The sequence below is a fragment of the Apteryx rowi genome, unplaced genomic scaffold, assembly GCF_003343035.1.
Source record: "Apteryx rowi isolate R43461 unplaced genomic scaffold, aptRow1 scaffold_650, whole genome shotgun sequence".
NCBI lineage: Eukaryota > Metazoa > Chordata > Aves > Apterygiformes > Apterygidae > Apteryx > Apteryx rowi.
In genome coordinates, this window is record NW_020450928.1 from 195,969 (window position 1) to 212,639 (window position 16,671).

Sequence of the window (16,671 nt, forward strand, 5' to 3'; positions counted from 1 at the left end):
TTTGAAAGAGAAGCAGCACAGAAAAGCTGTGTTCTGACAAAAGCAGCAGTGTCTCCCTGTGCCAAAATCCCCAGCCACAGACCGCACTCTAGCAATGGTATTCCTTACCAGCATCAGCACATGAGCACTTTCTAGCACTTCTGCTTCTGTGCCTCCTGTCTTGCTATCTCTTCCTGAGACATATGGCAAGACCATTGCTCTCTCTTTGCTTAGATCCTTGCTAACGTCCCCTCCTGCCACTGGTATTCACAGGCTGGCTTATGGGAGGCTTACGGTGGGCAGAGGGATTGCTCATTTGAAAGCTAGTCCCTGGCAGTGATCTGCCAACATCTAGAAAGCAGTTCAAGACAAGCTCTGAGATAGCAGGGAAGACAGAGGCAGGTGAGCACTGGGAGGAGCTGGCTGCTTACCTCTGCTAAGGGCTTGAGGGCTCTACAGACCCGGGGGCAGCCTGGGGAGAAGTCCATCCATTTCTGCACTTGAAAAAAACACCCCAGTTGCAAGCACAAGCTTGTGCCAAAAGGCTCAGCTTTATTTATACATTCTTCCCTCCCTCTATACAGATTTTCTTAGTGACAGTCTTTTTTGGAACTTTTGATTAGCAAATGCCTCCACAGTATTTTAAGGATATAAATACTACTGGAAACGTTAGCCTGAATGTAGATCACAGTCAGCCCTCATTTAGCAGGCTTCAGCTGGATTCTCACGGATACCCAAAACCTAGGGGAACAGCCATTGCAGACTGGAGCAGCCCAGCACTGTTGAGCTATGGCTATGCCACCTGCAGGCTGGACATGGGAGTAAGACTTATTTCTTACCTGGTAGCATCTGTAGACCTTGTCTGATTCTCATGTTTATTCCATAGTAAGTGAGGCTTAATGACTTAGCAAAGTTATTTCATAAGATTTAGTTTATCAGATCATTGTCTAAGTCTCCTTAATTCTATTTTTATGTTAAGGACAATATTCTGGTCTGGCCTTAGTGAAGAGCCAGAGTAACCTGAAGGCATGAGCTTTTCCGTTCTATCTTATTACCTCACATCTGCAGGAGGAAGGGTTAAAACAGGGCACGCTGTGCCAGCCCTTTTACTTACGTATGCACCACAGGGAGCGTGCTTCCGGGCAAATGATGCACCATGGATGGGAATGCTCCATTCTGTCCCATGAGACCGGACTGTACTGCTGGGGGCCACACAGAATATCCAATGGGGGGTAGCACCCCTGGGGGAGAGTAATGGTGATGGTGGTGCACTGTGGATGGCCTGGGCCTTTCTGCTTTCACAACCATGGGAGCAGGAAGCTGCGGATCCTTGTTGGAGAGAGACAAACGGCAATTTGTTAAATTTGTACTGCCACAACAAGAGAGTGCCAGCAACTTTGGCTGAGCAGTTGAGTTTCCGCTCAGTCTTCTCTTAGTAAGGAGAGTTCTTCGTCTTGTGGCTGGAGATGAGTTTCACAGGCTCAAATATAACAGGTCCAGCAAATGTCCGGTGATTCAAAATTTCACCTAGATATTCGGCAACACTCAGGCCCCACTCAAAACAGTTTATTCCACTGCTCTACACAACGAAAGCCCATGGGAACAAAATGACCCTGGAGACAGAGGTGAGGACTAAGAGATGCACTCTCTTCCTCTGCTATTTTCTCTTAGAAGCAGACTGCTTCATAGAAAGTCTGATATTAGTCTGCTTGCTCACCCAGAATCACCTTTTCCCTCAGAAATCTCCCCCATGGTGAGGCATAATCAGGGTTAGGTGAAACAACACATAAGATCCTGCTATTTCACTACTCAGAGAAAGAATATTTAAAGAAAGAAACAAGAGAGAGCAAAGTTTAAGGAAAAAAGGAAAGGACTAATGGGCTGAGGGAACAGGGGACATCAGAGAGCCTTCTCCTGGGAAAATAGGATACTAGAGCGGTGTGGCTTCCCCTTTCAAGCAGCATGTTATGACTGCTTTTTCAATATGAGTAAAACGTGTTTCTGTAACCCCAAAAGTACCCGCCTCCTTTGTCTGAGATAACACTCAGCACAGCTCTGACATGTGGCAACGCCAGCACCTCCCGCCATCTCCACAACAAATCTATCCTGGAGCAGTCAGCGAGGAAATAAATTATCCCGTCTGTGTCACAGGCGGCCTGCTGGCTGTGACCGATGCCAGCTTCTGAGATTTCAGTGCCCTGAAACATGAGAGCCAGCAGCTGCTACCAAATGCTTTCTGTCTAAAGTAGACATTCGGTCTCAACAGGTGCAAAACTGTCACCTCCCTCTGGGCTAAATGATGAGGTATGGAGGAGTATTGTATTTCCTACCTCCAACAGTTAAACAGAGGGCTTTGGGGTTTTAAGCTATTTATTACTTTTGCAAATAGCATGCAGGAAAGGTGTTAGTGAACCGGTCAACTACTGCAGAAGGATGGGAGTTACTTTCTTAACACCTGACAGTCTTAATATCCAAGAAAAAGAAAACAGAATCTTTCTTACAGCACAGGGGAAAGTCATCATGAATCTGAATATACAGAGGGTGAAAAAGTGTAAGGGAGGTCTTTGCAACACAAGATACATTCCCTTCTCCCCAAAGATTAACTGTCCTTGCTTCTTAGATAATAAACTCTTCAGAGTAGAGACTAGAAATACATTTTTCCAAAGCATTTAAGAAGGCTAAGGATCTATATCAGATTGTTAGAAATAGCTTAGGAATTGGGCACCTTCAGGATATGTTCAAAATTACCTACCTCTTATTAGGCACTAGACACTGATGTGTTTTGGAAAAACCCTAGAGGTGCCTACACACCTAAATATCTTTAAAAACTGTCCTTTTGGCACGTGGAACCCATTGATTTTCAGTGGGACAATAACTAGCGCAGTGGGGCTCCAAGTAGGATCACAATATCCACGTTTCAGCTCTAGCCCATTTTAGACTGCCAGGTCAAATTTTACAAATGACGGGATTTGTAACACCAATGTTGCCCTGCTGTTTGCAGCAAGTGGACCTGCACCTGCAAAAGCCAACCTCTGCTGCTACATTCTGACTAGAGGTGAATTGCTGGTGTTGTGGTAGCTCCTGGAGGCACCATACTAGATGTTGTGTCAGTGAAAATCAGCAGGTTTTAGAATCCTAAGGCTCCAGATACAGCAGCAGATGCCCAGTATAGATCTCTTCCACACATAGTCTGTTAGTGGTTCAACTGTACAGGGCAAAAATATTTCCAGAGCTGGACTGAATCCAGTTTGCTCTTGTGCATAAGGCATTTTTCTGCCAGGTCTCCACAAAGTGCTAAACAGAACTGCATGCAAGACCTGCAGGAGACCAGAGCCAGGCAACACCATGGCACCGGGCAGCAGAACTGGCCCTTTCTGGCTGGGAGAGAGTATGTGCCACAGGTACTACTAAGGAGCAGCACTGAAGCAACTCTTCTCCCCATGAAGAAAATTTCAGATACCCCAGCTGGGCTGGTTCAGCTACACAGAACACCTCAAAATGAGGCAACATCTACCATATATGGTGCAGCCAAAAACAGCCAGGATGTCCTTTGCCCAATGATAGGCTTCTGGTGTGAGGGATTTAAAGAGGAACACAGCTGTCGGATGTTCCAGATTTCCTGTTGGCATTACCCAGGCCCCACACACTCCCAAGGAGATTAGCCGCTGCTTTGTTTGAGCAAGGGTGCTCTTCAAACTCTGGTGTCTTTACCTGCTGTGCATGCTGAAACAGGAGAGAGCTGGGTCCAGCTGGCTGTGCAAATGCCATCGGTGGCAGAGCTTTCAGCATCATGTTCTGCATGATGATCTGGTGCATCTGAGCGTTCTGCATCAGCATCATCTCTACCATATCTGGGAAGAGGTCATCCCAAAGAAGAAAGTAAGAGCTTTACCAGCAACAGACAAACAGCAAAGGCACCTCAGTAGGAACTGCTCTCCAGCACACAGACTGGTCACTGCTACTGAGACAAAGCTGCTGAAAGGGACTCTCAAAGGAATATTAGCATTATTTGGCCAGACAGCGCAGAATGGTTGTCTGTGAATCAGATCACACAGGCCAGCTCTCCCTTTTCTCCTCCCTTCTACAGTGAAGCTGTTGTTGAGCATCTTCTGTCTGTTAGCTTCACTACAAACCCACCCCCTTGGCAACGCTCACTGACAGGGTGGAAAAAGGTTGTCCAGTGGAGCTCAGTCCAGCAGGGACTGAGTCCTTCTGGCGTTCTCCATGGCTTTGGCTCAGGATCATTGCTTCCCCCATAAGAGGCTTCCTCAACTATACATGATACTGCAGTGCCACCCTGAAAATCCACTCCATGTGTACTTGAGAACAGAACCACTCTCCACGTCTGGGTCCTGATCATGAAGGACCTATGCAGTAGAACTAATTTAACTATGAGATTAAAACAATCAAAGCAAATCTTTTTAATTAACTGGCCATATTGAGATTACTTTAAATGTATCAGCTGCAGAAGAGACTTGCATCAATTGGGACTAGTCTGTTTATGAAAATAAACTCTGATTCAAATAAATCCAGAGACTCAAGTTATGAAATCATGAAAAAACACTGCAATTTAGTGACTGGAAATTTTTTTGTAGCATGCAGAAACCTTTGGCTGAAGGCTGAGCCAGGGAAGTCAGCCCAGTTTTTAGTTCATGTTTTATTTCACAGTAACATCCACCTATGCTTAGAAACACCAGACTGTTTTCTGTTGGCAGAGTACTACATTTGGAACAGCACTTTCAGCTGTTCTGTCTTGTTTCCAAACACAGGGCATTCATTTACCTAATAAAAGCCTATATTTTTTCAAAGGAGACTGGAGAGCAGATTAAAAGGAAACAAAAGAATAAAACAGATTTTTAGAAGCCTGTTTGTTGATTTTGGAATCATCTGTTTGCATAAGTTTTACCTGCAATTATTCTTGTTAATATTACTCAGCATTTTGGATTGAGCTGTTTTAGTTCCTCAAGTTTCCTCTACAGCTTAGTATAGTTGCTGAGTATATACTCTTTTCTTTAGTTTTAGCAAAAAGGGTTTGTCTGAAGGTCTCTGAGAAATGGTATATAGTTCTATGAAGTACAATTCCCACAGCTCCAACAGCAGCCTGACTGTAAAACAAACCACTGCTAAGTAACTTGGATGCTGTCCCATGCGTCCTTCCCCTTACAGTGATACCTTTCTGGCCTTCTTAGGATGCCAGCAACGGGAACTGGCTGCTAGACTGAGAAAACATTACCTTCTTTAATGCTTCCAGAGTGAGGGGCTGCAAAAGGCTGGGCAGGGGGGATCTGTGTTATTAGTGGGGGCTGCTGAGGTAACTGTTGGATGATAGTAGCAGGTTGCGGAGGCATCTGAGAAAGAAAGGAAAGTGGAGAAAGTCAAGGTTGTTCTTGGCAAGCAGATCCCTCATCTTTGGGTTACTGGGCTCAGCATCTTGATCCGTCTGTCACCTCTGGCACCTGTTTCACATTGACAGCAGCTGACCCCAAGCTATATATGAAGTAAGACAAACTGGGTGTCCAAATAGTAGCTTGAAGGTACCACGCTCAGCTTTGCGCTCCTGTGTTAGGCAATGAGTGTGGAAAATTTTTTAAACAGGGGAGTTTTGCATATGCCTGTTCTGAGACACTGTTCCGGGGAGAACACCAGCAGCTGCACTGTTCAGATCTCTAGAACAGTTAAACCACACTGATGCAAACCACAACACACGTAGGCACGTTGCATGAACGTTCACTCTGGCACAGAGCACAGCGAAATACAACAGGTAGATACAGCCCCCTCCTTTCTCCCCCCCCCCCCCTTTTAAGCAGCTTCTGTAAAAGATAAGTTGCACAGGAAATAGGAAAAAGCTCACTGTGTGATGAATCAGAGTTAGGGTCATGGCAAGGAGCAAGTTTCCGTTGGCAGAACTAGTACGTGAACAGGCTCATCAGCTCCTCCCTTTTAAGTCTCACCTACGAGCTTTAGGCTCTTCTTCAGGAGGATGCTACCTCAAGTTACCTTGCACACAAGCAGTCACTGCAGAGTGACTATTTCTAACTTGTTCATGCCCTCAGTCATAGCTATCAGAGGATAAGCTGGCTTTTTAAGTGTAGCCTCAGCATTTTCACTTCAGGCTTGAAAGGAACATGTCTGGATACTGAAAGATTCAGGCTTTATTTCTTCCTCAGAGCATATTGTTCTCCCTTGTCCATTTTGCCCAAGAGGAGGTGTTTTCCAGGGTTCTCTCTCATATTGTAGTTGGGTCAGAGGCAAAAATTCAGTACATCGGTTACTCTAGAACTGTCTCCATATGGATACAGCATGCACAAAGACCAAGATCCATGTCAGCATTTAGGCGTTTAGCACTGGCTGTAATAGAATAGAAAGCACACCACCGGCCTTGCTGTCGCATAATTCACCCATGCTTATAAAAACCCTAACATAGGGTTTAAAACATCGGTTAAGTGCTAAGCATGCAATTCAGATAGAATTTACATCCTTAAGTTGAAATGACAAAAAATCTTCTAACCTACTTACACACCTGAGAACCCAGAGGTACCTGTTTTCTAAGCAAAAGCAAATTTCTGGCATTGCTGTCATGATCACATCAAACATGTGAGAGCCTCCTCTTCCCTAACATCCTACATAAAACTCTCGACACAACACCTACCAGAATCCTCCCTTGTTTAGAGCTAATTTGGGTATCTGCACGAGGCAGGGCAGGAGGCAGAACAGATACGCACCAGGGTAATCACAGGGAAGAAGGGGAGAATCTGGCAGCTGTGAGAAGCAGGCTGTAACCAGCTCTTTCTTGGTCACTGCTTCACCTCAGCAGGGAATGGACTCGAAAATGGATGAGTTGTGCTGGCAATATCTGGTTCCTGACTGCTGCTTTTCACGTGAGGGAAGGAAGCAAGAAGCAGGATGTGGCGCCTGAGCAGATCCTTTGATGCCACAGGAGTAGCGTTAGATTACTGTCACATAGGAGGAGAGAGGCCTGTAGAGGGTATGCTGTTGCCAGAGCCAGTAGTCTTTTGACTCACAGCCTGTTTCCAGCAGACTCCCTCCAAACTGGCTTCAAGCTAGCTGAACTGTCTTGGGAAGCCCTTAACGCCCCTGTCATATCCCTCTGACACGAATTTGCTGTTATGCTATCCCCCGTAGCACTATCAAAGTGCATCCTTTTTTAATAAGTTCTCTGTGACAGTATCTGTTTTGCTGCTGAAAAAAGACCTAAGGACTATTCAAATGGCAGGCTCTGTATGCCTTGCTCAGATCTCACTGAAGCGCGAGAGGTACAACCTGTCCTGCATCCCGGTGGGAAAGCCTATAGTTTTTACTGTTCTCCTGGTGTCTTTGGCAGCAAATTTTGTGTCATGCTATAGCGTGCAGCCATAAGGAAGAACGTACTTGCGGACTGGCCCAGCAGACCTGGAGCCAGCATGCTGTACTTTGCTGGGGGGGTCTCAGTGAAGGTTAGTAGTTCCTGGTTAGAAGTACACCATGAGTTGCAGTCAGGATTGAGGAGCCTTCCAACCGTATGTTAATAGAGCTGGGATAATATTTCTGTTAATTAGAGAATAATCCTTCTCCCCGTCTCCCCCCCCTCCCCCCCAAAAAAAAAACCTAACAAAAAAACCTCTATGAGACACATCAACTGAAGAAAGACCTGTGATCAGGTTTTGAAAATGGTGATGGCGCTTGGCAGGCCTAGCTTGGATAAATAATTTGTTTAAAGATAGAAAGTTATTGCAGTTACTGGTGCCAGAATACATCAGTGCCAACGATGCAGTGATACAGCCTCTATCATACTGTCCAAAATGCACAATGCTTTCTCTTCTTCAACTACTGAATTACCGATCTAATTAAGCATATTGTTGTCTAAGAGCCTCTTAGAAGTATCTAAAGAGAAGTCTCAAAAGGAAATTCTGAGACACAGCAATAAATGCAAACAACTAAATCCCAACATCTATCCCCACACCTTCAAACAGGAGTGAGTCAGAAGGAGTGATTACAGAAGAGGGGCTGGAACTACATATAGTAAAATAATGACATTCACATTTCCCTTCCCCCGATATAATTCCTAATACTTGATTTGGTTTTTTTGAACATTACTGAGAACTGAGGTGATATTTTAATGGAACTCCGTATCATAGGCTCAAGATCTTTCTTCTCAGTGGTTATGAGCAGCTTAGAGCCCATCATTCTGTAAGTGAAGCTGGCTTTGTTTTTGCTCCTGTGCATCACTTTATACTTATACACGCTGGATATCACCTGTTACCTTTTTCCCAGTCACTCACTTAGGCTTATAAGATCTTTCCACAGAACGGTTATGCCCTTACTATTTTGACTAATTTAATACCAGCAGTAAACTATCGACTAACTGCTCACCCTCTTTTCGGAGCCACTTACATCATGTCTGGACAGCACAGACCCTTGCAGGCCTCCACTGAAGACCTTCCTCTGCTGCTGGAACTGACTATTAACTCCCACTCTCAGTTTTCTATCTTCAAACAAATCATTTATCCATGATAAGGCTGTCAAGCAGCAAGACCATTTCCAAAGCCTTATCACTATCCTTTTGTCAGTCGATGAGTCTCATATTTTTAAGGCCAAATGGGATCGTTAAATCCTCTACTCTAACTTACTATATGAACCCAACCAGAGAATGCCAGCCACTTCCCTGCCTTGAGCCTGATAGCTTGCTTCTGACTAAAGCCTGTCTTCCCAAAAATCATTCCTAGCCATGATAACCTTAAGAGGTAGATAATGCTTCCACTCCTCTTGGTAACTTGTTCCAATGGTTAACCGTTCACTCTGTTAACTTTGTGCCTTATTTCTAAAGTGGAAGAGGATTTCCCTTAGGTTTCACCTAGATGAGTAAGAGTCCCATCCAGCAGCAAGAAGCATATCTTCACTTTGGTGGGATAAGTGTTTCCATACAGATCCCAGGTCCCTCTGTTTGCTATAGTTGTATCTGACAGGCACAGTGCCAGTAAGTGTTTCCTAGGAATGAGGATGGAGACTCCTTACCGTCTGTTGGATGATCCTTGGTGGCTCCACTCGGGGAGCTGGAAAAGGCAGCTGGTAGATCAGGTGCTGAGGATCAGCTCTGTAGTTCTTACAGTATCCTCCAGCTGGCACAGGCGGCTGTGACAGTTCTTCCAAAAGGTGATGCTCCTGCAAGATCAAGTATCTTCTTAAAGAAAATCTCATCATAGAAAGGAGGACAATGTAGTTACACTCATTGGACTAACTGGGATAAGCCCTTCTAACCCCATAGAGGAGCGCAGCCTATCTCACCAAAACATTGCTACAGAAACTCCCATCACTGCTGTATCTAACAGGCGGAACACAAGTGACTTCCGCATGTAGAGAAGCACTCAGCCAGACTTGGAACAAGTACAAAGAAAGTGGTTTTTTTCCCCACATGCCTCTAGGACATGAGATTTTCAGTGTAAGCCAAAGGGGCAAAAAAAAGTGGAAAAAGAACCCACTGAAAGTCTGGGAAAATGTTTCATTAATGGTTGATCACCCCCACAAACTTTGCGTTTTGGCACTACTCCAAGAGCTTATGATACAGCAGTTCAGGATAAACAGAATCAACACACGAACAAATTGAGGTCAGTGCAAGCCTTGTTAACTGTAGTAAGGAAAAACATACTGCTCTTCAGCTCTTCCCCCTGATTAGCCAAGCCCAGCCTATATAGTCCAGTAGAGCAGAGGACGAATACTGCTCAGCCAAAGAATTAAAGGACAGAAAAGAACTGAATCCACATGGATAGTGGATGTGCAGACTTTGTGCAATTTCCTTCTTCAGTATTAACGTGGCCTCTTCTGTTGTTTCCATCCACAGAGATCTTTCCCCTCTCTAGGTCCCCAGACAGGCACAATGGTCTCAGGGCAGCAGCAGTAGTTGCACAGCAGTTCCCCAGCCACAGCAGAGGAATCCTTCTCCTTGTTTTAGAAAACTATCTCCAAGAACTATGGAGATTTGCATGGGGAAGAGGGAAGGCAACATCACTACTTGTTTCTCAAGACGAGGTTCGCAGGGCATGACAGGATAATTAAAAGCCTCCTAAAGTCTGCTCATTTGCTGCACTTCATTTCTCCTTCTAAACAGAGGGAAGTTCTCTTCCACTCTTCGTTGCTTGTTTAGGGTAACAATTAATTTTACCCTTCAAAGCCTACTACTATGTTCATCACGTTAAGCTGCACTCTCCATATAGTCACCTGACAACACAGAAGGCTCTTACCCTAAGCTCCTGCAGGAGATCTTTCCTTCGTCTTAGGGCATTTTGAAGCATATCCTCATGTCTGTTCCCTGAAAAAGGAAAAGGGGGTCCATTATCTTCCTAAAAGATCACAAATACAGAGCTATTATAACACCTACATTATGAGATTAATTCTGGAAAACACGGTATTATAAAATATCTTGATTTCTTCCAGAAAGAGCTTTAGGTTATTTTTCTTGCCAAATCCATGAACAGGCAATGACTTTAGGCTACATGCAGACACAATTGTTCAGCAGCTCTACAAAGGCAATGTATCTTCTTTGAAGATCACTCTATAAARCCTCATTTTAACCTTCTGGCTTAGAAATTCATTGTATCCTGAAATTTTCTAGATACAGTCTGTACATACAGAGGATGATGTGCAAAGTCTAAAGAAAGTTTGTCATGACATATCAAAACAACCTCAGTTTTGAGTGTCAGCTTTTCTCTGTTACCTTCTAGTTCTGAAACAGCCTCCTTTTCAGTTCCTCCCACATATGGCTGATTTTGAACCCCCTTGAAATTAAAATAAAGAAAATGTTTTCAGATAAGTTGGAGGCATGCCTGGTATTTGTTCTGAAAAGCGTGACTTAGTATTTTGAAATGGAAAGTCATTAAAACGACTTGATTTTTGGCCAGAGCATTGGAAGTTTCCAACAATTTGTACATCGGCTCAATGAACTTGAGCCCAGAGTACAAGTTAGAAATATTACTGATCTTCTACCATTAGTTTCTAATCCACAGATAATACAACTATAAACACTGGATGTGTACTTAGATCCTAAGCTTGGTTCAGGAAAAGAAGGCAGAAATCCTGGCATGTTTATGAAATCCCCAAAGTTTAGCTACTTCTCTATAAAAACTAGTGAGCCAGCTAAAAGTTGACAAATAAGGGAGTTTAGAATAACCTCTGTGTTTACCACATTCTTTCAAAGACTGCTATGAGGTTTCACTTACTAATAGCATGTTCCATTCAACAGTATTCACACGGAAGTATACCATATATGCAGTGCCTCAGTTTCCTAGTAATTTTAAGCATTTTAATGTTCCTGGTAAAACGTACATTGATTTTCCAGCAATTATCAATACAGTTTGGAAGATTAACTCTTTCAGTGTAACGATCTAGTTCATAAACTATTTGAGCCACTTTTTTTTTTTTTTTTTTTTTTAACTGAAAACCTCATTCTGGTCTGCACAAGGTTGCATTGTTCACACTCAAAGGTGCAAAGCAGCATTAGTATTAGGCTATTCATCCTGCTCGGTTTCCCTTGAGATGCAGGGCCATCAAAACAGCTCCTTTTCAAGAACATACAGAATCACCTGGGCCAAGCATACAGCTGGACAGAGGGGCTTATTCCCAGGTATAGGAACTAGTACAGCTGAAAAAAAAACAGTAGTTTGCTCCAATTTAACCATCATCCACAACTGAGAGACTCCAAAGGGCATCTGGGCAGCAGAGCATTCTTTGTTGTGCCATTGGACTTGGCTGGTTGATCATTCACCTTTGTCGGTTTCAAATACGCATGAACGAGAGAGAAAAAACTGTAGAAGTTTCAAAGATATAATCCAGACAGCTGCACAGCATAGCAAACCCATTCTCCTTGCATCAAGACCCCTAAGACTCACCAGCTTCGTTAGGACTGAGACTAGTGTATATATATTAATGTTTCTGTGCAAGTCTTCATCGGAACTTGCATATGCAACCTCTGTCCCCCAGGGCTGCATGCAGATTTAAATACCCAGACTGAGGTCAGGCAGCACTGACTCAACTTCAGAGTCTCCTTCCTGTCATACAGATAAAATCTGTCACAAAAGCAAAGACAGAGCAAGTTCTGACTAACCAAATGCCTCACCCCAGGGCATGCAGGGGCAAAAGCCTCATCCAGCTTTTAAGGAGAAGATTGCATCTTCTGGTGTGATCTACTGATGAACTTGTGCCCGAGAACATCACTAAGCCCTTCCTACAACACGTCTGTAATTAGAACGAACGCTTCTCACTTACTTGCTGTTGGCGGAGGTGAATCCATCCTCTCTAGGTTCTCACGTTCATTTTCTAGTCTCTGTAGGTAAAACCACCATGAGAACCGATCATGAATCAGGCAGCAAAATTCACAGCTATTTGCAACCCTGCATTACAGACAGAGGTGGAGAGGTAAAGACAAGCGATGCTTCTTCAGTCCTAAATCACAGCTAGCGAGGGCTATGAGCAGTTTTCATAGAGATAGGAAATGTCTCATTACAAATCTAGTTACAGTATAGGAACAACCTATGCTTCCAATTAGCCAGTTTGCCCCATACCTGGAAATTGATTGCACAGTGAATCAGGGGACTTATGCATACCAGCTATTTTGTAGGACAGACAGCTAGATCATATAGAAATTTTAATTCCAACAGCAGACAGCTTTGGGTACTCAGCATGAGAGCCATGGGTGCAGCAGTAGGCCTTAACAGTCCTGACCAGCCTCACCTGGAACCTCCACTCAGTCCTCCTATCCATGGGTCCAGGAGCTCATTTAAGCTTGGCCCTGGGCCTTCACAGTTATTTAAGAGGGCTAGTGGTTTCCAGCTCAGCCATAGCTGTGCCTGGCTGTGAGTCCTGTTGACCCAGGCCCTGACCCATAGACTGATGTCCCACCTTGACTGCAGACCTGCCTTGTCACTGTGGACCTACCCAGCAATCACTGCACTTGACCCTGACCTATAGATTGACTTCCTGGCTTGACCTTGGACTTGCCTGATGATCTGGATGCTTGGTTGAACCTGACCACCATCTCTGGGTCTGCTCTACTTGCCTCACCCAGGTACTATGGGATTGTGCCCTGGCTGGTGAGGTCCCTATCCTGCTGGCTGGCGTTATTGTGCTCAGCTCCCTGTGCCTCAGAGAGCAGCTAGCCCTCGCTGCTCCCTGACACTCAGAAATTAGAGTGGAGACCTTTTATTCACACACAGGCTCTTTCTTTGCTCCTAGGCTCTGCATAGCTCCAGACTAGCAAAAAGTTTTCCCCTCGAATGGCTGCTGCCTCTAGGGCAAAAAATATTCCACCACAGAGAGGTTAGATGCCGATTCCAGCATCCATGTCTCCAGGAAAAGTTTTTCCTTCTGGACAACACTTCAAACAGTTCCTGGAAGATGCTGATAAAGAAGATGCATGCCAGTGGATATTGGATGTGTTGAGGACGGAAGAATGGTGCCAGGCAGAGAATCCTGAGTGTAGTTGTGTAGAACTGCAATGAAGAGCTACCACTATTCTGCACTGCACTTCATGTGCTTTCAGTAAGGGTCTAGCTAGGCTTCACTAGGCAGTATACTGTCTGCAAAAGTAGACAATAATGAAGACATGAGACTGGCTTAAAACAACCTGAGGCCCTCCCTTCACCATCACTCACTCCTAACCTTTACCTCCGACAACTCAGACTGGTTTTTAATTAACTGGTGACATCTCCAATGATATCAAAGTCTTTTTATCTGTATTTTTAATCTATTTTAGGTCCATGTAAGCTGACAGAGTATTATTATTTTTTTTTTAAAGCAACAATGAGTATAGCACTAACGCATGTTGATTTGCCTCTGCTTGCAGAAAAGGTTCTCAGTTGGATGCAGATCCTCTTTGTATCTTAGTAGAAATATAATTACTTAAATTACAATTTTAATGCTTAAACATTATCAGCAAAAAGCAGAGCAAAGCAGACCACTGAGTAGTTACTACCTTACCTTTTCTAGGAGCTTGAGTTTCAGTCGGGTCATGTGATCCACCACTGAAGGCTCTGTCATTGTATTAACCTCCCAGAACTGTAGCAGGCTAAAAGTGGATTAAGCAGCTAAGCGAAGGCAGACAGGTTTTCAGTGGTCTCTTTCTTCCTCCTCCAAGATCTTTATAGAAACAATATTCCATTAGAAAAAATACAAGATTGTGAGGAAATGAGGAAAGAAAATAAAAGCTTCAGTTTCACTCCAAGATAAAAAAAGTGAATGAAAGATGTTCAAACACAATGTTGTAGGCAGAGCTTTTCTTTTTTTTTTTGCCCTTTCTCTCACTGCATTTTTGTGCTGCAGGCTGCAATGGTCACAGGTTAGCTCAGCATGAATCTTTGTTCATAACGGTTGCTAGCCTCTCCCTGGAAGTATCACTAGGGCTGGCCCTCTGTTGACAGYACGCTCTTCTAAGTAGCTCTGAGCTTAGCACCTGTAACCTGGTTGCTAAGTTTGTCGTGCCAATCCACAATATAAACAACTTCATCTCCAGGTGTAGGAGCTAATATAAGCTATGTAAAGCAAATGCCCAGCACATTAGGGGACAGGAGGGGAAAAAGAAAAAGCCAAGGTGTACCCAAAACCTGCCACGGCTCTGTAACATAAGGCCAATGCCAGGGGTCAGATTGGTATCTTACTGATACTGGGCAGCACTATATATCGCAATGTATGGGGCCCATATGCTTTTGACAGGGCCTTTCATATTAGTGTTCATCACCACTATCAAAAGGAAGATAGTAATTTTAAGTTTTTCATTAAGGAGAATAGCTGGAACCCATCCCAGGATGAGTAAAAGAACAAAGAAGATTGTTTTAACACCCTTTTGCTTACCATCTCTTGAGCAGCCTGCAGGGTGCCTTCCCCCTCCCAGCAAAGCCASGCCAGCAGAAAAAGCAAAGCAAAATTTATTAGTGACATCCATAAACTCAACGCTAAGGCATGACAAAAGTCAGGGAATAGATGCTGATTCTCAATATCCTATTTTAACCCTAGCTCTGCTCCTGAGAGAGCAAAGTTACAGTCTCTTCCTTATTTGAAGCCCATGGCAAAGGCACAGCTGACCCACTGCTGGTAGCTGGAGTAGCTGATAGATAATTGTGCGTAGCTATGTGGGAGCTGCACAGATCTCCTCCTCCAGTTGTGACCTACACAGCACGTACATGCAATCTGGCCTTAAAAAATACACAGGCTGGTACTGACCAGACTGATTACAGAAGCTGAGACATGGAGATCCCAAAAATAGCTGCACTGTCAGATCTGGGGCCCAGCTTGCTTTGGCAGGGCTCATCTGTGAATGCTAAGAGAAAAAAAGCAGCACAGAAAACCCTCTCACCTTCCAGCAGTCTAGGGCTCACAGTTTTCTTGAGGAACAGCTCTGTGTACATTTTTGTACTTTACAACCCAAATAGACTTTTTCCCCCATAATCTCTAACTTCTTTGATCTTTTTATCCTCTTGGCATCCACAACAACCTTCAGAAAGGAGTTTCCTAATTAACTTAAAGTTTACTTAAGCATAAGCCTACTTAAGCAAGCAAACCGCATCATATAGTTTACTCCTGTGTTAGACAAAAAGCATTAGATTGTTTTAAATCTACATGCCTGAAAAGTTCATTGGGGGTCTCCTAACTTGTTATACAAAACAGCATGTATCCACTCTTCATGCCCTTTTCCCATRCCATTTATGATTTGTATTCCTGTATCCTAACCCCATTCAGACGTCTTTTCTAAGCTAAACAATCTACTTAACTCTCCCTCATACAGCAGATTTCCCTTCTTTACGAATAACTTAGTGGAGGCTGGGAAAGTATAGTACAAATGCACAGATGGACTGTTCTTAGAGCCTTCTCTTGGCCTCTGCTCTTGGTCACTCTCAGAAAGCACTGCATTTGTTAGATCTTTGATCTCACCTATTATGGCTGTTTGTATGATCTCATGTTGATCCTAGTTGCTTCTCTCCGTACCTGTCCAGTTCATATATTCTTCTGTGATGGGATGACCAGAAGTGCCTGCAGTATTCAGGGTAGTGACACAGCAAAGCAAACTGTGTTGATATTTCCAGACAATCACAATAGCAACAAGCCTGCTATTAGTCATTCCTAATGCTGTATTAGCCTTTTTGATTACTGATGAATATTGACCTGATGTTTTACCATTAACTGGTTTACAAGCTAAATGTTTAGAGCTTTTATTGCAATAGCAGAGCAATATAGCAATAGAGGGTTACGAAAATTTGACAGAAAACCAAGTATAGGTTTGTCATTAAAATACAGCAAGAGTGTTAAGCAACTGAGTTGTCTGTGGAGGAAAGCAGGAGAAAATTTTGCTGTTACAGGTATTCCAGAGAAAATCCTGTACTACATAAAAAAAACCCCCAAAAACGCTTTGCTGCAAAGCTGCTAATGGATCTTTCTTTTCCCATGCTTGTGGATGCCCTGGTCAGACAGGGATCCCTACTCCAGGGACATCTTAGAACCTGCTAATGACTTCACAGAAATGTGGCCTGTATAGTCTTACCAAAGACAGCCAGACACAGGATTCTGCAGAAAGGGATCTACAGTTACAGCGAATCACAACCTAGTGATCACAAATCAACATGATGATGCAAAAAATAAAGGACAAATTTAATTTTGTAGTGTATTAATAGGAGTGTTGTGTGGACCTCACAGGAGACAATTATTCTGCTCTAT

At 43.7% G+C, this 16,671-nt stretch overlaps 1 protein-coding gene across 2 annotated transcripts in view; it reads right to left on the reverse strand.

Annotated features, from left to right (window-relative positions):
- Window positions 1-14,051, reverse strand: part of CUNH21orf58 (chromosome unknown C21orf58 homolog) — a 15,839-nt gene extending 1,788 nt beyond the window's left edge. The window contains exons 1-8 of one of the 2 annotated variants that reach the window (XM_026084831.1): window positions 13,945-14,051; window positions 12,235-12,292; window positions 10,215-10,282; window positions 8,992-9,138; window positions 5,213-5,327; window positions 3,691-3,830; window positions 1,094-1,308; window positions 411-478 (exon numbers count right to left, since the gene is read on the reverse strand). In XM_026084831.1, the coding sequence (XP_025940616.1) occupies window positions 433-478; window positions 1,094-1,308; window positions 3,691-3,830; window positions 5,213-5,327; window positions 8,992-9,138; window positions 10,215-10,282; window positions 12,235-12,292; window positions 13,945-14,004 (849 nt within the window). In that variant the 5' untranslated portion in view covers window positions 14,005-14,051 and the 3' untranslated portion in view covers window positions 411-432. Of the gene's footprint in view, window positions 1-410; window positions 479-1,093; window positions 1,309-3,690; window positions 3,831-5,212; window positions 5,328-8,991; window positions 9,236-10,214; window positions 10,283-12,234; window positions 12,293-13,944 lie in introns of those variants that run through there. The other variant, XM_026084833.1, reaches the window with a different exon arrangement.
- Between the last annotated feature and the right edge of the window lie 2,620 nt (window positions 14,052-16,671).